At 38.7% G+C, this 13,060-nt stretch overlaps 1 protein-coding gene across 1 annotated transcript; it reads right to left on the bottom strand.

The window, feature by feature from the left end:
* Nucleotides 1-6,849: 6,849 nt before the first annotated feature.
* pcdh20 (protocadherin 20) lies at nt 6,850-10,897 on the bottom strand. Its single transcript, XM_077562688.1, has 2 exons — nt 10,739-10,897; nt 6,850-10,594 (listed from the first exon to the last, which is right to left on the bottom strand). The coding sequence occupies exons 1-2, from the start codon at nt 10,784-10,786 to the stop codon at nt 7,976-7,978; spliced, it is 2,667 nt and encodes an 888-aa protein (XP_077418814.1). The 5' UTR covers nt 10,787-10,897; the 3' UTR covers nt 6,850-7,975.
* Nucleotides 10,898-13,060: the final 2,163 nt, after the last annotated feature.

Raw genomic sequence — 13,060 nt, 5'->3', positions numbered from 1 at the left:
TGATTTATTCGATAGGCTGCTTTTGGCACACAATCATATTTGGTGCATCGTCTTTATTTACAGTGATTGTTAAGAAAATCAATTTATACCATTAATGCACTTTTTTTTATGAATATTTGTCCAAACATGACCATTTACTAATTTTCTCCCAAAAACGTATACATATGTTCTATTTTAAACGGTGTACGTGTCCCAAAGACGTATTTATACGTTTTATGTTGTTTTTTTTATGCTAGAGCATACAAAAGGCTTTAATGCAGCCTCTCAACTGTACAAATCGGTTGAAGCAATGTAGTTATTACAAAAACATCCAACAGAGTAGAAGAGATCAACCAGGGCCATGTTGAAAACAAGCATATTTTTTAATAATGATGAAACGTAGCTATTTTCTAATGCTAATTGCTGCAAAACGGAAACAGATATATACATTTTTCCTGATGAAAGAAGGAAAGAGACTCAAATTTTTCTTTTGGTAGGTTCCATGTTTTTTTCGCAATAGAACACAATATTCTTTGGGTCTTGCAAAATCAGTTAAAATACAGTAAAACAGCCAGGAGCGAAGGGGATTGCTTCAGTGAAAATGGCTGGGAGTGAATGAGTTAATGACCCCATAATGATGCAATAATAACATAAATGGACAAAGTTTTGTGGGATGTAAACCGTGTATGTTTCCACAGCAGAAAGGTTCAACACATAATGAGCAAGGTACTGGCTGCTTGTCAAGTGGTAATGGATGTTTTCAGTGTGCATCAGACCGTGGCCTTTCACTCCAACACTCTGCCAACATTTGTTGCCAAGTACTTCTTGTCATACTCGTAACACATGACAATCTAATGGTCAAACAGGGCCTGTTAGTTTGACCATCCACAGTGTGGACGAGAGGTGAGTGATGAATCAGCAAGTGGATATTGATCTTCACCATAGCAAGATATGCCTCTACACAGCAAAGCAAACAAAGTAAAGCACCTCTCACTCACTTTTATTGTCTCGCTGTTGCTGCACTTAATGGCTCCAACACCACATGAGCAAGAACGATTGAGTCCAGGTAGCATGATTACTTTTTGCTTCTTGTCATTAGCGTGGGTTTGTTTTTGTGTAACTCCCTGTCCACACTTTTTGATGTCAGCCCAAATGTAGGGTTGATATTTTTCCCATTATGCATCCATTGAGTTTTGATTTTAACAGAAGTGTCATGTAATGAAGTGCAAATATTTCGTAACCTTAAGTAGACATTTTGTGTATCTATACTTTAATCAAATCTCAATTCAATTAAATCAATGCTCAGGCATGATTAAAGATGTTGTGAATAAATGTTACAGTATGGAGGACAGTATAGACAAGCACTAATGGTCCCATGTTATTTTTCCTCTCATTGTAGACTCATTCTGCTATCTTTCATTCTGACTTCTACGCTTCAAGAAATAAACCTTTAAGCATCAAAGCTACCATTATGGGCATCTGGTTTGTGTGTTTCGACACAGAGCTAATATTACAGCAGGCAGGAGGCATGACAGCTCAAACTGTGACTACTTTTATGATCAAAGGAATGTGAGAATTGTTCCGCAGCAGAGAGAACCGTCTCAAAGGTGAAGGTTTGGAATAGAATGTTTTTATTTATTATTAGTATTTTTTTATTATTATCATTGGGCTTGCTCGGTGCAGTGAGTGTAATTAGATGTGGACACAGTCAATTCTCTTTTGCAAGTGAAATAGTGGACATGCAAAAGGGGAGAATTAGTTGAAACCATCTGTTATTAACAGAGCCTTTCCTTTTGTGCTTTTGAAGTGACAGACTAACTTAAATGCAACCAGATTTTCTGTGTTTTTAGAAGTGTCACATCCCTATTTGAAGGCTGTGAACCTACACACGTTTTTATTTTTTATTTTTTTACTTTCATTTTATGATTGTCGTTTTTGTTGGCTGTATTTTCTTATTAACCTGATGCTATTCATTTTTATATTCCGTATTCATCTTCTTTGTCCGAGTATCCTGTTGGAGCTTGGATTGATGTCTCGTCGACCCCTCGGCATTTACTCAGCAAATCCGCCATTCGCTGCTTTGATCTTTTCAAACGATAAATCCTAGTTTCAGCTTGTGTCTTCATGGAAGAGTCACATTCTTGACATACTGTCATCAGTCACATACTGTATAGGTCATGTTTAATCTTCTTTCAGTTTGGAAAGACATCAAACATCCTGAATTATTACACACACACACACACATATATATATATATATATATATATATATATACACACACTTTTTTCTTGACCCACTGACCTCATGGATGAACTTTAAAATGTACAGCGCATCTGTCCACAGTCTCTGATCGGCCATCGCAGTCTTTCTGAATTCGATATAAAAACATATCAAGTATCCGTTGCTTTAATTTTGATGTGCATGTGTCGGCAGTGCAAGCTAGCAAGAGCAGCGACTTGTCTTCAGTGTTGCCAACGTAAAGATATATATAGCGCCACCTCTACACACAATCGGATTGCGCTTTGCGTGAAAATAGATTCCAAATGTCCAAATTTAATTTAAGATATTTCGATGTCATCAATAAAGACTGGGGAAAGGATTTTTAAGTTAGTGAAAACTGTTGCAAAATTTACAAGAGTCACAGAAAGAAACTGTCATATGTTTAAAAAAAAAAAAAGGGGGGGGGGGGCCTCCTCCAGTCCTAGAGAAAAATAAAGATAGCCCATGCACACCAAATTAGGGTTCAGTGTGTCGTTTGTACTAATCGCCTTTGTCTGATGAAGCACAGAAGGATTAACCTTTGAGCGTTGGAGAGTGTCTTCGTGCACGGGTAAAAAATAAAAAAATAAAAAATCCTCCACAAACAGAGAGGATGGGTTTCTGGCCCCTCTCTAATACTAAGAGGTTTTTTTTATTTTATTTTTTTTAAAGCAGGGTTATTTATATACTCCTGTTTAAGGATACATATGGATTTTACAGGAGCATATGGTGAAGAGTCAAAGGTTCTCTGAAAACCAAAACAACTGAAAATGAAAGGGAAATAGTATTTTCACAACATTCAAATGCTTTTGTCTGTTTGACTAATAATTTGGAGAGTGACTGTATGAACTAGCCTACTGCCATTTGGCAGATGAGCACTGTCCCCGGAAGAACCCGAGACTAACCAAGCCACATGCCATTTATTTACCCTCCCACTTGTTCATACAAAAGGTGTTGTTGTAGTTTGTAGTTATTTGCACATAGACCACAAAACAATAATAAAACTTCATAAGCAGTAAGAGATTGTGCAGGTGATATACAACTACATAGTGTGTGTGTCAAAACATATTTGTGATTGAGAAGGCGTGTCTGAGGTTTTATTTAGTTTGACTTGCCAAACATGTTCTAAGATCGGATTTATAATTTGTTAGTGAGGTTGACTGAGCTGAGTTTTGAAGATATTGGTTCCGTAGCTGGACCCCACTTAGACATCATGGAAAATTGCCAGAGCGCCGTGCGGCACTTTGGGAGATGCAGCTGATTTGCATATTGTGTATTGAGATTATGAGCATCATCGCTGTTGAATTGACAAAAGGGCAGAGAAACCTGAGATGACTGAGACAGGACTGTGCAAATAAATATGCAGATTCTAATCCTACTGTCCTAAAATCAACTTCTCTGTTTTTTAGGGTATCATTTTTTTTTCCAGATCCAGACCCAGACTTGACTAAATTACCCCAAAAAAGTTTAATCAAATTAAACTTTGTCCACTTGCCAATCAGAATAGGTTAGTGGGGAAAGGTGAGAAATGATTATACACCGATGCTTCAGAATGTTTCCTGAAAATCAGCTGCACTTTTTTCTTTGCCAAATGTGGTGCACGGGCTTAGTTCCTCTTGGCAGAGAGAAAAGCTTCCTGAAATGCATGAGTGGCTAATATTAACAAGGAGTGCTCATCTGGCACATTAAACTTTGCAGGATTCAACAATTCAGCCACACAGTCAGACCATAAACGGTATCTTTCTCATTATTCCTCCCCAAAAGGGTTCCATGGAAAAGGGGCATCGATGGCTTATTTGCCTCAGTACTTCTTTACTTTTTTAGTCAGTTGGGCTCTCCCTGACATTGACACAACAGACACTGCATGTAAAATATATTTTAAAAGTAATTGACTAATTGATTACGCACCATGCCATAGAGATAAAACAATGACATTATTAACTGTGGGCTGCTTATTAGGCTAATGACTTGACATGTCACATGTAACAGACAGGTGTGTGAAAAACACTTTTCACAGACATTACATTTCATGATTGTTTTTAAGTCTTTTCTTTGCATTGTGCAATTGAATCAATTTGAAAATAACCAGGTTCTTTTGCTGTTTTGACTTAAAAAGAACAAAACAAAACAAAAATAAATACAAAACTGTTTACTAACACATGTCCCTTTTTTAGTGTTCATATGATCTGATTTACACTGCTAAAAAAAAAAAATTAAGGAACAAAGTGTTCCCTTAATTGTTTTTATTTTTTTTAAATATTTTTTTTGCAGTAGTCACACTTTGTTCCTTTAGTTTTTTTTTAGCAGTATATTTTGCAACGACTAAAAAAATGCATACTCTTTTGGTGACCTACTTTACCATAAATGAAAAACTCTTGTGACACATAGGAAAAAAGAATCACACACAAAAATAATTCACAAATCAAAGCCAAAAATAAATGTGTTAAGCATATGTGTGGTTTCCAGCCATGTAACTCATTAAACTTAAAAAGTAAAGATGAGAAGTTAAGGAAATGATTATCATGTGAGGGCAGGAATGTAATATACTGTTTATCAATTCACCACATCAGCCTTTACATGTGTGTGTATGTGTTTGTGCATGCTGAGGAGGACCATATTTGATATTATGACTTGTGAAATGTGGCCTCTCCTATTCATCGGAACAGGTGTAACCAAACCCGGGCCTTTTTGTTGTGCATTTTATTTGTTGAATTTCATGGCAGCCAAATTACAATCACCCAATCTCAAAATGGGTTCATGCTCGGGCAGATAACACTGTACAGTAATTACTGCCTGTCCACACTATTAACAATTTAATGTAATTTCAGACGGGCAGTGCTGGAGGGACAGATGGACCGATAGATGGTGCAGAAGGAGGGGGTGTCGTAGGGCTATTTATTGAGCTGGTTGTATAATGTAGGAACCGGAAACCTTTTACAGGAACCAGCTGTACAAGTCCTCTGTGGTTGCAAATAGTATTTTGTTGTCTTTCTTCAGTACACAAATATGTTCCTGCGTCAACAGAAGAGATTACTTGTCCTAAAGGTCGCAAAGAGCAAAGTCACGTCTCCACTGTTTATTCTGACTGTGCGGCATGGCACTGAAGATGCATTATGGCAGGAAGAGGTCACGTAGCTGCACAGTATTCCTGTCTGTTGGACCCTTTTCCAAGATGTTGAACGCTCCAAATAACACTTAAAAGGTAAAGGTTTTGGTGACAATGTAGCAATAAAATGTTTTTTTAAAAAAAGTTGTATGACAGTGGTTCTTAGACTTCTTACATATACACCACCTAAAAAATCAGGCTGAAGCGTTCAAAAATTAGCCAAAGGTTGTGTTTCAAAAATGTGTACTGTAACATAATGCAGTTTCAACAATAATGCTGCGCTCAAATATGAAATGCAAACATATTGAACTTAAATTAAATACAACTGAGCTGTACTTAAGAAATGTACTGTAGATGAGTAAAAACAACAACATTTTGCACAGTTTGAACATCGAATTCAGTGATCCTTTGATGTGCCACTAGAGGGAGCCTGCGTACCACTAGTGGTACGTTTGCCACACTTTTGAGAACTACTATAGAACAAAAGACAAAGCGAACCTCTGCCATTTTTACAAGTAAAATTCAGAGGTGTTGCCAGGGATAGGACGAAAAATTGACGCAAAATTAAAAATAGCATTTATTTTCCATGGAGCCTGTCAGCCCTTAGAATGGTCATCACTTTCCTCGCAGCACCGCAGGTGAAATAAAAAAACAATTGTGGGTAAATAATAAACAATAACAAATATAGTAACGCTTTCAGTTATTCACGACACAATCGTTAATCATAATTATCACAACACTCAACATGCATTTTTCATTCATTAAACTTCCTCATGCATTCATGTACTGAACTGCACTTCATTAAAATGTTTGAATACAGTTTGCTTGTAGGTGGTAAAAAATAATAATAATATGGAATTACATAGAAACTACTTAAATGTTACGCCCATGAAACGTTTCTCACATTAATTTCTTCAAGGAAAAAATCTAATCAATTCTATTGAGCATTATTCATACTATCAAATATTTTGTCTTTTTTATTACATGTTACTTTTTATATTTCTGTGTCAACTGAATATCATAGCCCAGCCTATTTGTCAAGTGTAGAGGGTGGCCAGAGGTGATTACGAAGGATTACACTGAGCTGCTCCTGATGTGCTCCGTGCTTACATGACATGCGCTGGTGTGTGCTGCAATACTGTTTATAGCTTGTGACGCTGCATGTGTGTGTGAGTGCATGCACAGCACAGGTTTGTTTGCATATTTCTCTTCTTGTTCGAGCCAAACCCAAGCATGGCAAAAAAAAAAAAAAAAAAGACGTGTGGTACCATTGAATTCCTTACTTGGGAGGGTGCATATTTGAAACGAGTCCCAAATAATTTGGCTTTCTTTTACTAAATCATGTTGTTAAAACACAGAGATAAGTCAAGGCACAATATATACGTGTTTGTTGTGAACGCCCAAGCTGTCACCTTTGCAGGTGATGACAGCCAAACCGGATTTTCATCTTTGGCTTTCATCACAAAAAACTTCAGACTCGCAAAATAGGAATCCAAACGCTAATATATAGTAAAATAAAGTACTTTAATATTTACTTTTTCCACTAACACTTTTTCCAATTTTACAGACACAATTGCACGTTTTTAGAGGGTGGTTTGTATTATATAACAACACAGACAATTTGAATGCATATGGCATCATGTGATGACCTCTGCTCCGTGTCAATATACGTAAAAAGCATCTTGCCAACCATGGCACCTGAACAGAACTGCTATAACAGGTTTAACTGTGAAGTTAAACAAAACCTCATGAGTGAGGCCTCTTGGTTGTCAGGTGAAAATGAACAAACAACAAACAGGCCTTTAGGTCAGTCCTCACTATGAAATGGATGGATCAAATTCCTCATGGACCTACTAAACAAAAAAAACAAAACAAAAAAGTAGTTAAAAAATAACTTTGTCATGGCAGACAATTCTGTGACATAGAAAGTCTTTAAATTTGTGAACAGTTGCCATTACATACATTTTGATAGTGTGTATAATCTTCCTCAATCTGCTAATTTGAAAGCAGAAATACAAAACATAACCATTTACTTCCTGTTACTTCCAAAATCCATGGTCACAATATTGCAAAAAAGACATTTAAAAAATATTTTCACATTCATACAAAAAACATTGTCTTCATATTACTTAGTGTGACAGCTATGACAATAATGTGGATGGTCTACAACATTAATAAAATGATTAACCGTTGTGCCTTATAAAGATGAAATATGTACATTCAAAGTTGGAAAAAAAGTGCAATATGTACACGATTACCTCATTTCCTAAACATTTCTCATTTAAACATGAATTGACAGAAATTTGTGAATGTAGCCATGTGGCAAAGAAAATCGTATTGCAGTCGTCTATGGACACACACTGACCACTGAAAACTATAGTTATAATAATAAATATATAATATATTAAATTTGAATCTCATAAAAATAATATCTTCATATGGGCATAATTTCTGCGGCTATAAGTTGGATCTCATTGTGTTCCTAATGAAGTGGCCAGTGAGTGTATATTGCGAATGTTTCCCCAGTAATGGCAAACAATGACCACATATACAGACCGAATAGAGCAAATTTACGCTCATTTCTCACAGTGTGTGTTGTAAACATAAGTGTAAAGACATGTGGATATGACATCAAATGTTTGAGACATGCTTTAACTTCTTGTTGTTGACCTGCATAGAGTCTGTCTTCATTTTCAAAGGTAACTCCACTTCTGATTTTGTCTTTTGCTTCTGAAATCTTTGTAAGCATATGCAAGCTGTCAGGGTAACAAGGGAGAAGAACAGCCCGATGCATGTCACCGAAAGGGCAATGAGGGCAGGTTTACATGGAAACGTGTCGTACCTCTCAGGTTCCTTCTGCAATTGGCCAATCTGCCACGGTCTATCCTCTATTTCGATATCAACCTCTCTGGTCAGCAAACTCTGGATGTAGCTTTCATTGCTCACGGTTTCATTCACAAATAAGTTCACCATGACTGTTGAGTAAAGTGGCTCGGGCTGACCATGATCACTGACCTTTACCAGAAGGCTATGGAGACCGCGGTTGCTGAGTTCCCTCTCTAACGTGATATTTCCGGTTTCCGGGTCAATGGAAAAAGACCCGGGCTGCCCTCCCTTTCTTTTTATGATACTATATGCAATCACTGCATTCATTCCTGTGTCGTTATCCACAGCATACACCTCTGTGATGGATGTTCCTGGTAGAGTGCTGGGTAGGACCAACATGTAGGACTGATTAGACTGAGGGAAGAGGACAATCGGCGGATTGTCGTTGACATCCAACAGTAGCACGGTCACCATGGTTACAGAGGAGAGCGCAGGTTCCCCGCCATCTACGGCCTCGATCCACAGCTGGTATGTCCCCTGTTGCTCCCGATCAAGTGAGATCTTGGCCCTTAGTGTGCCTCGGCCTGTGTCAATCATGAAGATGTCGCTCCCGTTGAGGATGGAAAGGGCCACCCAGCCATTTTCCCCAGTATCAGCATCCGTCACTGAGAGCACCCCAATTTCGCCGTAACCCGGGAAGTTCTCAGGAACAAAAAAAGTGAAATCCTTGTTGATGAAGCGCGGGCTATTGTCGTTGCGGTCTTGCACTGTCACGACTACAGTGGCAATCGACTCCCTCCTTGGGGTGCCCTGGTCCACTGCTCTCACTATGAAGCGGTATGTTTCCTTCTCCTCGCGGTCCAGTGACGTGGTCACACTCAGGATGCCGGTCGCGTGATCTAAAACAAAGATTCCAGGGGCGTCGCCTCCAAGGAGATAGATGACCTCCCCTCGGGCTTCGCTGTCCTGGTCTGTGGCATGGAGCTGCGTGAGATAGGTGTTGGGCGGATTGTTCTCATCAATAGATATTTCCACTAAAGACTGCTGAAAGACTGGAGCATTGTCGTTTTCATCCAAAATCTGCACCTTGAGGAAGGTCTTGATGACGAGGCCTTGACTGGTTTCAGCAACTACAATGAGCTCATAATCCTGTGTCATTTCATAGTCCAGCGGCTCCGTAGTTTCAAGCAAGTATTCATGTTTGACCAGCTGATACGGTCCGATCCGAAAAGGACCTGCGCCCTCCAAATGGCAGTCCACCATTTGACCGGTGTCTATATTTTTGACGGTAAAAAAAGCAATAGGAGAATACACCGGCTCAGATTCCTTAATTGTCACCACACCATCTTTTTCCTGTGCGATGTATCTGGGAAAGACTGCAGGGGGACCCATTTGAACTTTTATCAAACGAATAGCAACAGTGGCAACTGCGGGAATACAACCAGGTCCATTTGCCAGAACAGTGAGTTTGTAAAACACGGCTGTGCCCGTGTCTATTTTCCCTGCTAGTTTGATCACCCCTGTAGTTCTGTCCAAATGGAACAAGCTTCTGGTCTCCTTTGGCACGCGCTCACTGTAAGCATAGCTGATCTGAGCATTTGCATCAAGGTCAGGGTCAAAAGCATGTAGACGTGCCAAATGTGTCCCTTTGGTGGAGTTGCCATGCAGAGTTACATTAAGGTGTGATTCTGTGAACTGGGGGCAATTATCATTCACGTCTAAGATGACAATTTTTAAAGTGGCGGCACCAAGTAGAGGAGGGGTCCCGCCATCCTCTGCGATGATATCTGTGACGTATTCAGCTTGTGTTTCTCGGTCCAAAAAATCCGTCACGATGACGAATGGCGTCAACTCGCCTGCTTCGTTTTCTTCAACGTCCAGCGTGAACACGCCAAAGTCGCTCACAAGCCAGTAGGTCTGCACACCGTGAAGACCAAGGTCCGGGTCAACCGCAGACTGCTCTACGGCGTAGCGAGCGTTAACGGGCGTGTTCTCCGGGACGGAGATAACAATCTCATCCACAGGGAACTTTGGTCTATTATCATTGACATCCTCAATGATGATCTTCACTTTGATGAGTTGAAAATATTGCTGAGGAAGCACAAAGACATCCAATGAGAGGTAACATCCGTGCCTGTTTGGGTTATAAGGGCAAAGTGTCTCCCTGTCAATCTCTGTAGCAGATGTAAAAAACTCTCCAGTGATGTTATTGAGTGTCACATACTGTTCACTGAGCCTCTTTTGAGCCACGCTGAATAAATAGGGAGGGTCAACTGTAAAATCCAAATTTAAGTCCACTCCAATGGCTCCTATGAAGGTCCCCTTGGGTAATCCCTCCTTTATTCTATAGATGAGTTCTTTTGCTTGACTGAAGGTTGCAAAACAGGAAAGAGGGCCGGTGTAAAGCAAAAGGATGACAAATCCCTGTAACACAGGATAATCATGAGACATTTGAATAAAACTAAATAGAGCAATCTATATTACAGCTAAACTAAATTGTGTATTCTATTTGTAAAGTTATACATGCTTGTCAAATTCTACTCTAAAGTTTGATAAAATAACACTTACCCATATTTCCCCTCTTTTGCCAAGTCCAAGGACTTTTCTGTTGAACATATTTATAGTATATCCTATTCCAACTCTTTCCACTTATAGCAGGAGGCGTAGCATTTTAAATAAGCGAGGCATTTTGAGCCATGCAGATCTCTGCTTAGTCCACAGCCTTCTTGCTGTCTGACTTGAACCACTCATTCATCCCAGTGCTGGCTCAGGACACTCCCACCATATGCAAATCAGTCCCATATGCGAACCAATGAGGCCTATCGGCCACTGAGACATCTGCAGTTCACAGATTACCTTTTTTTCACATGCTTTTAACATGCATCATCACACGTCTGGCCTTTCTGTGCTCGCTCGTCAATGCGAGATCCAGCACGGTGTGTCTGTGGCTGGTTTATGAATAAGCACACGTGAGACTGAAAATATAAAACATACATACAAAAAATATTGATTTCATTTGGTTAGTTGAGAACAAACCCACAAACAAAACCAAAAGGTAAACGTATGGTCATGTGATTAGAATCGATTGACAGGTATCACCTCTCAGGCAATTTGTTGATTAAATTAACGGCAAAAAATGATCTAAAGGCAGATCTTGGCATCATAAATAGTGATATGGTCTGATTCTGGATTGAGCCTTTAAATAATTCAGCCCCCTAATCCCCATGTGTTCTAAATGCCAGGCCAGCTGTTTGCTGGGATTGGAAACATACTGCTGAGAGAAAATGATGATTGAAGTCCATTGGAAATAAACACGCGCATGCGCATACACACACACACACACACACACATTATCTGAATGTAAATAATCAATGGATCCCTTTTCCTTCAAACATTTTAATCAAAGCACAACACGAAAACATTATTTTAAACAGTGACTTGACAGTGTGGAAATGTTGCTGCAAAGTTGCTCTTTTTTTGCTTTTCTGCAAAAATATTCTATATATTAGACTTTTTAAAAATAATAAACCAACATTTTATTCCGTTTTTTTTTTTCAGCTGCGAAACTTTAATTTAAATATTGTGTGACAGTATTTTATTAATTCTGTATGTCTGGGGAATTAGAGAATTATAAAATACAGATGTTGAATTTCTGTAATTAAAAAAATTAAGTAAGTAAGTAATATGACATAAAAGTTCATCCAAAGAGTGAATGCAGACAATTCAAACAATTGTCGAGCCATATACAGCAGATGCAAAGATGTCCTGGTTCAGTTAACATCCAAACTGGATAAAAGCTGTATGACGACTATTTGTGCTTCCTGGAAACGTAAACTTCACATTTAGTTGATTAGATTACTCTGTTTAAATACATATCTATTTGGACTTATATAGTACAATACTATTTGAAAACATTGGCGACTCCTGGGTTAAAAAAGGAAGTTTCAATCCGGCCAAGGGCTTTATCACTTATTTGCGTGATTTGATTCTGTGTGAGATGAGGCTGGATAATCTCTTCCCAGATTTCCGAACAGATGTCTTATCAAGGATGGTCTCCTCTTTTAATCAAAGTGCTGCTAAGCTAGCTTGATAGCTGTCAGTGACACAACTTGTGGCTGCTAAGATTGATAGGAGCACACATATTAGCTCTACTATGGCTCAACAGTAGCATCAAACCTTTTGGGCAATATTTAATTTTTTTTTTTTTAAGAAAAATGGACAGTCCAGTCATTAAAGCTAATTAAATGGGTTGTTCTTGGCTACTGGTGACTTTGCAGTGTGATAACTTTTGGGAATTTTTTTTATTAAGTTATTAACATTAAATCAGATCATGTTTAGCCCTCTCAAACTCGTGTTGTTCGAGGACAAATACCTTAAGAAATTAACCCTTGATGCAGTGTTTCACATTAACTTTGATGCAGCTTGCGTGAGATCAATTCCTACTCAATGCCCCATTCTCAATAGCTTTGTGATTGACTGCTGATTGTTAGGATGTTGTCTGCCTTTTGCCCTCAGTTGGGATAGATTCCAGGCCACAGCATGACCCTGAAAAGGATAATCACTATACTATAGACCAATGTTCACTGCGATTGGCTGGCAACCAGTCTGAAGGCAGCTGTGATAGGCTCCAGTGCACACACACCCGTGATTATACCGTACTTTTTTTTTTAATGAATAATATTTTTCAGTCCAGTTTGGAGGGATTTCCTGCAGCATACCTGATTATCTAACACTATGTGACTTGGGAATCACTGATATAACTTGTTTAGTAACTGGGAGACATATTGTATATACATATACATATAGTAAACCAGGCAGATGAGGCAAACTTATAGTTCTACTTAACAAACCTAAACATTTTTTGTTAGAAATGCTCTCAAAGTCTCAATG

Source organism: Vanacampus margaritifer, chromosome 4, assembly GCF_051991255.1.
Source record: "Vanacampus margaritifer isolate UIUO_Vmar chromosome 4, RoL_Vmar_1.0, whole genome shotgun sequence".
NCBI classification, from domain to species: domain Eukaryota; kingdom Metazoa; phylum Chordata; class Actinopteri; order Syngnathiformes; family Syngnathidae; genus Vanacampus; species Vanacampus margaritifer.
The sequence above is the reverse complement of the archived record's forward strand: the minus strand, read 5'-3'. Positions and strand labels throughout refer to the sequence as shown.

What these genes read in the sequence shown, in the direction of transcription:
- pcdh20 (XM_077562688.1), bottom strand. Translation starts at nt 10,786, where the DNA reads ATGTTCAACAGAAAAGTCCTTGGACTTGGCAAAAGAGGGGAAATATGG. An exon ending in GCAAAAGAGGGGAAATATGG is followed by an intron (nt 10,595 to 10,738) that starts GTAAGTGTTATT and finishes CCTGTGTTACAG; the next exon opens with GGATTTGTCATCCTTTTGCT.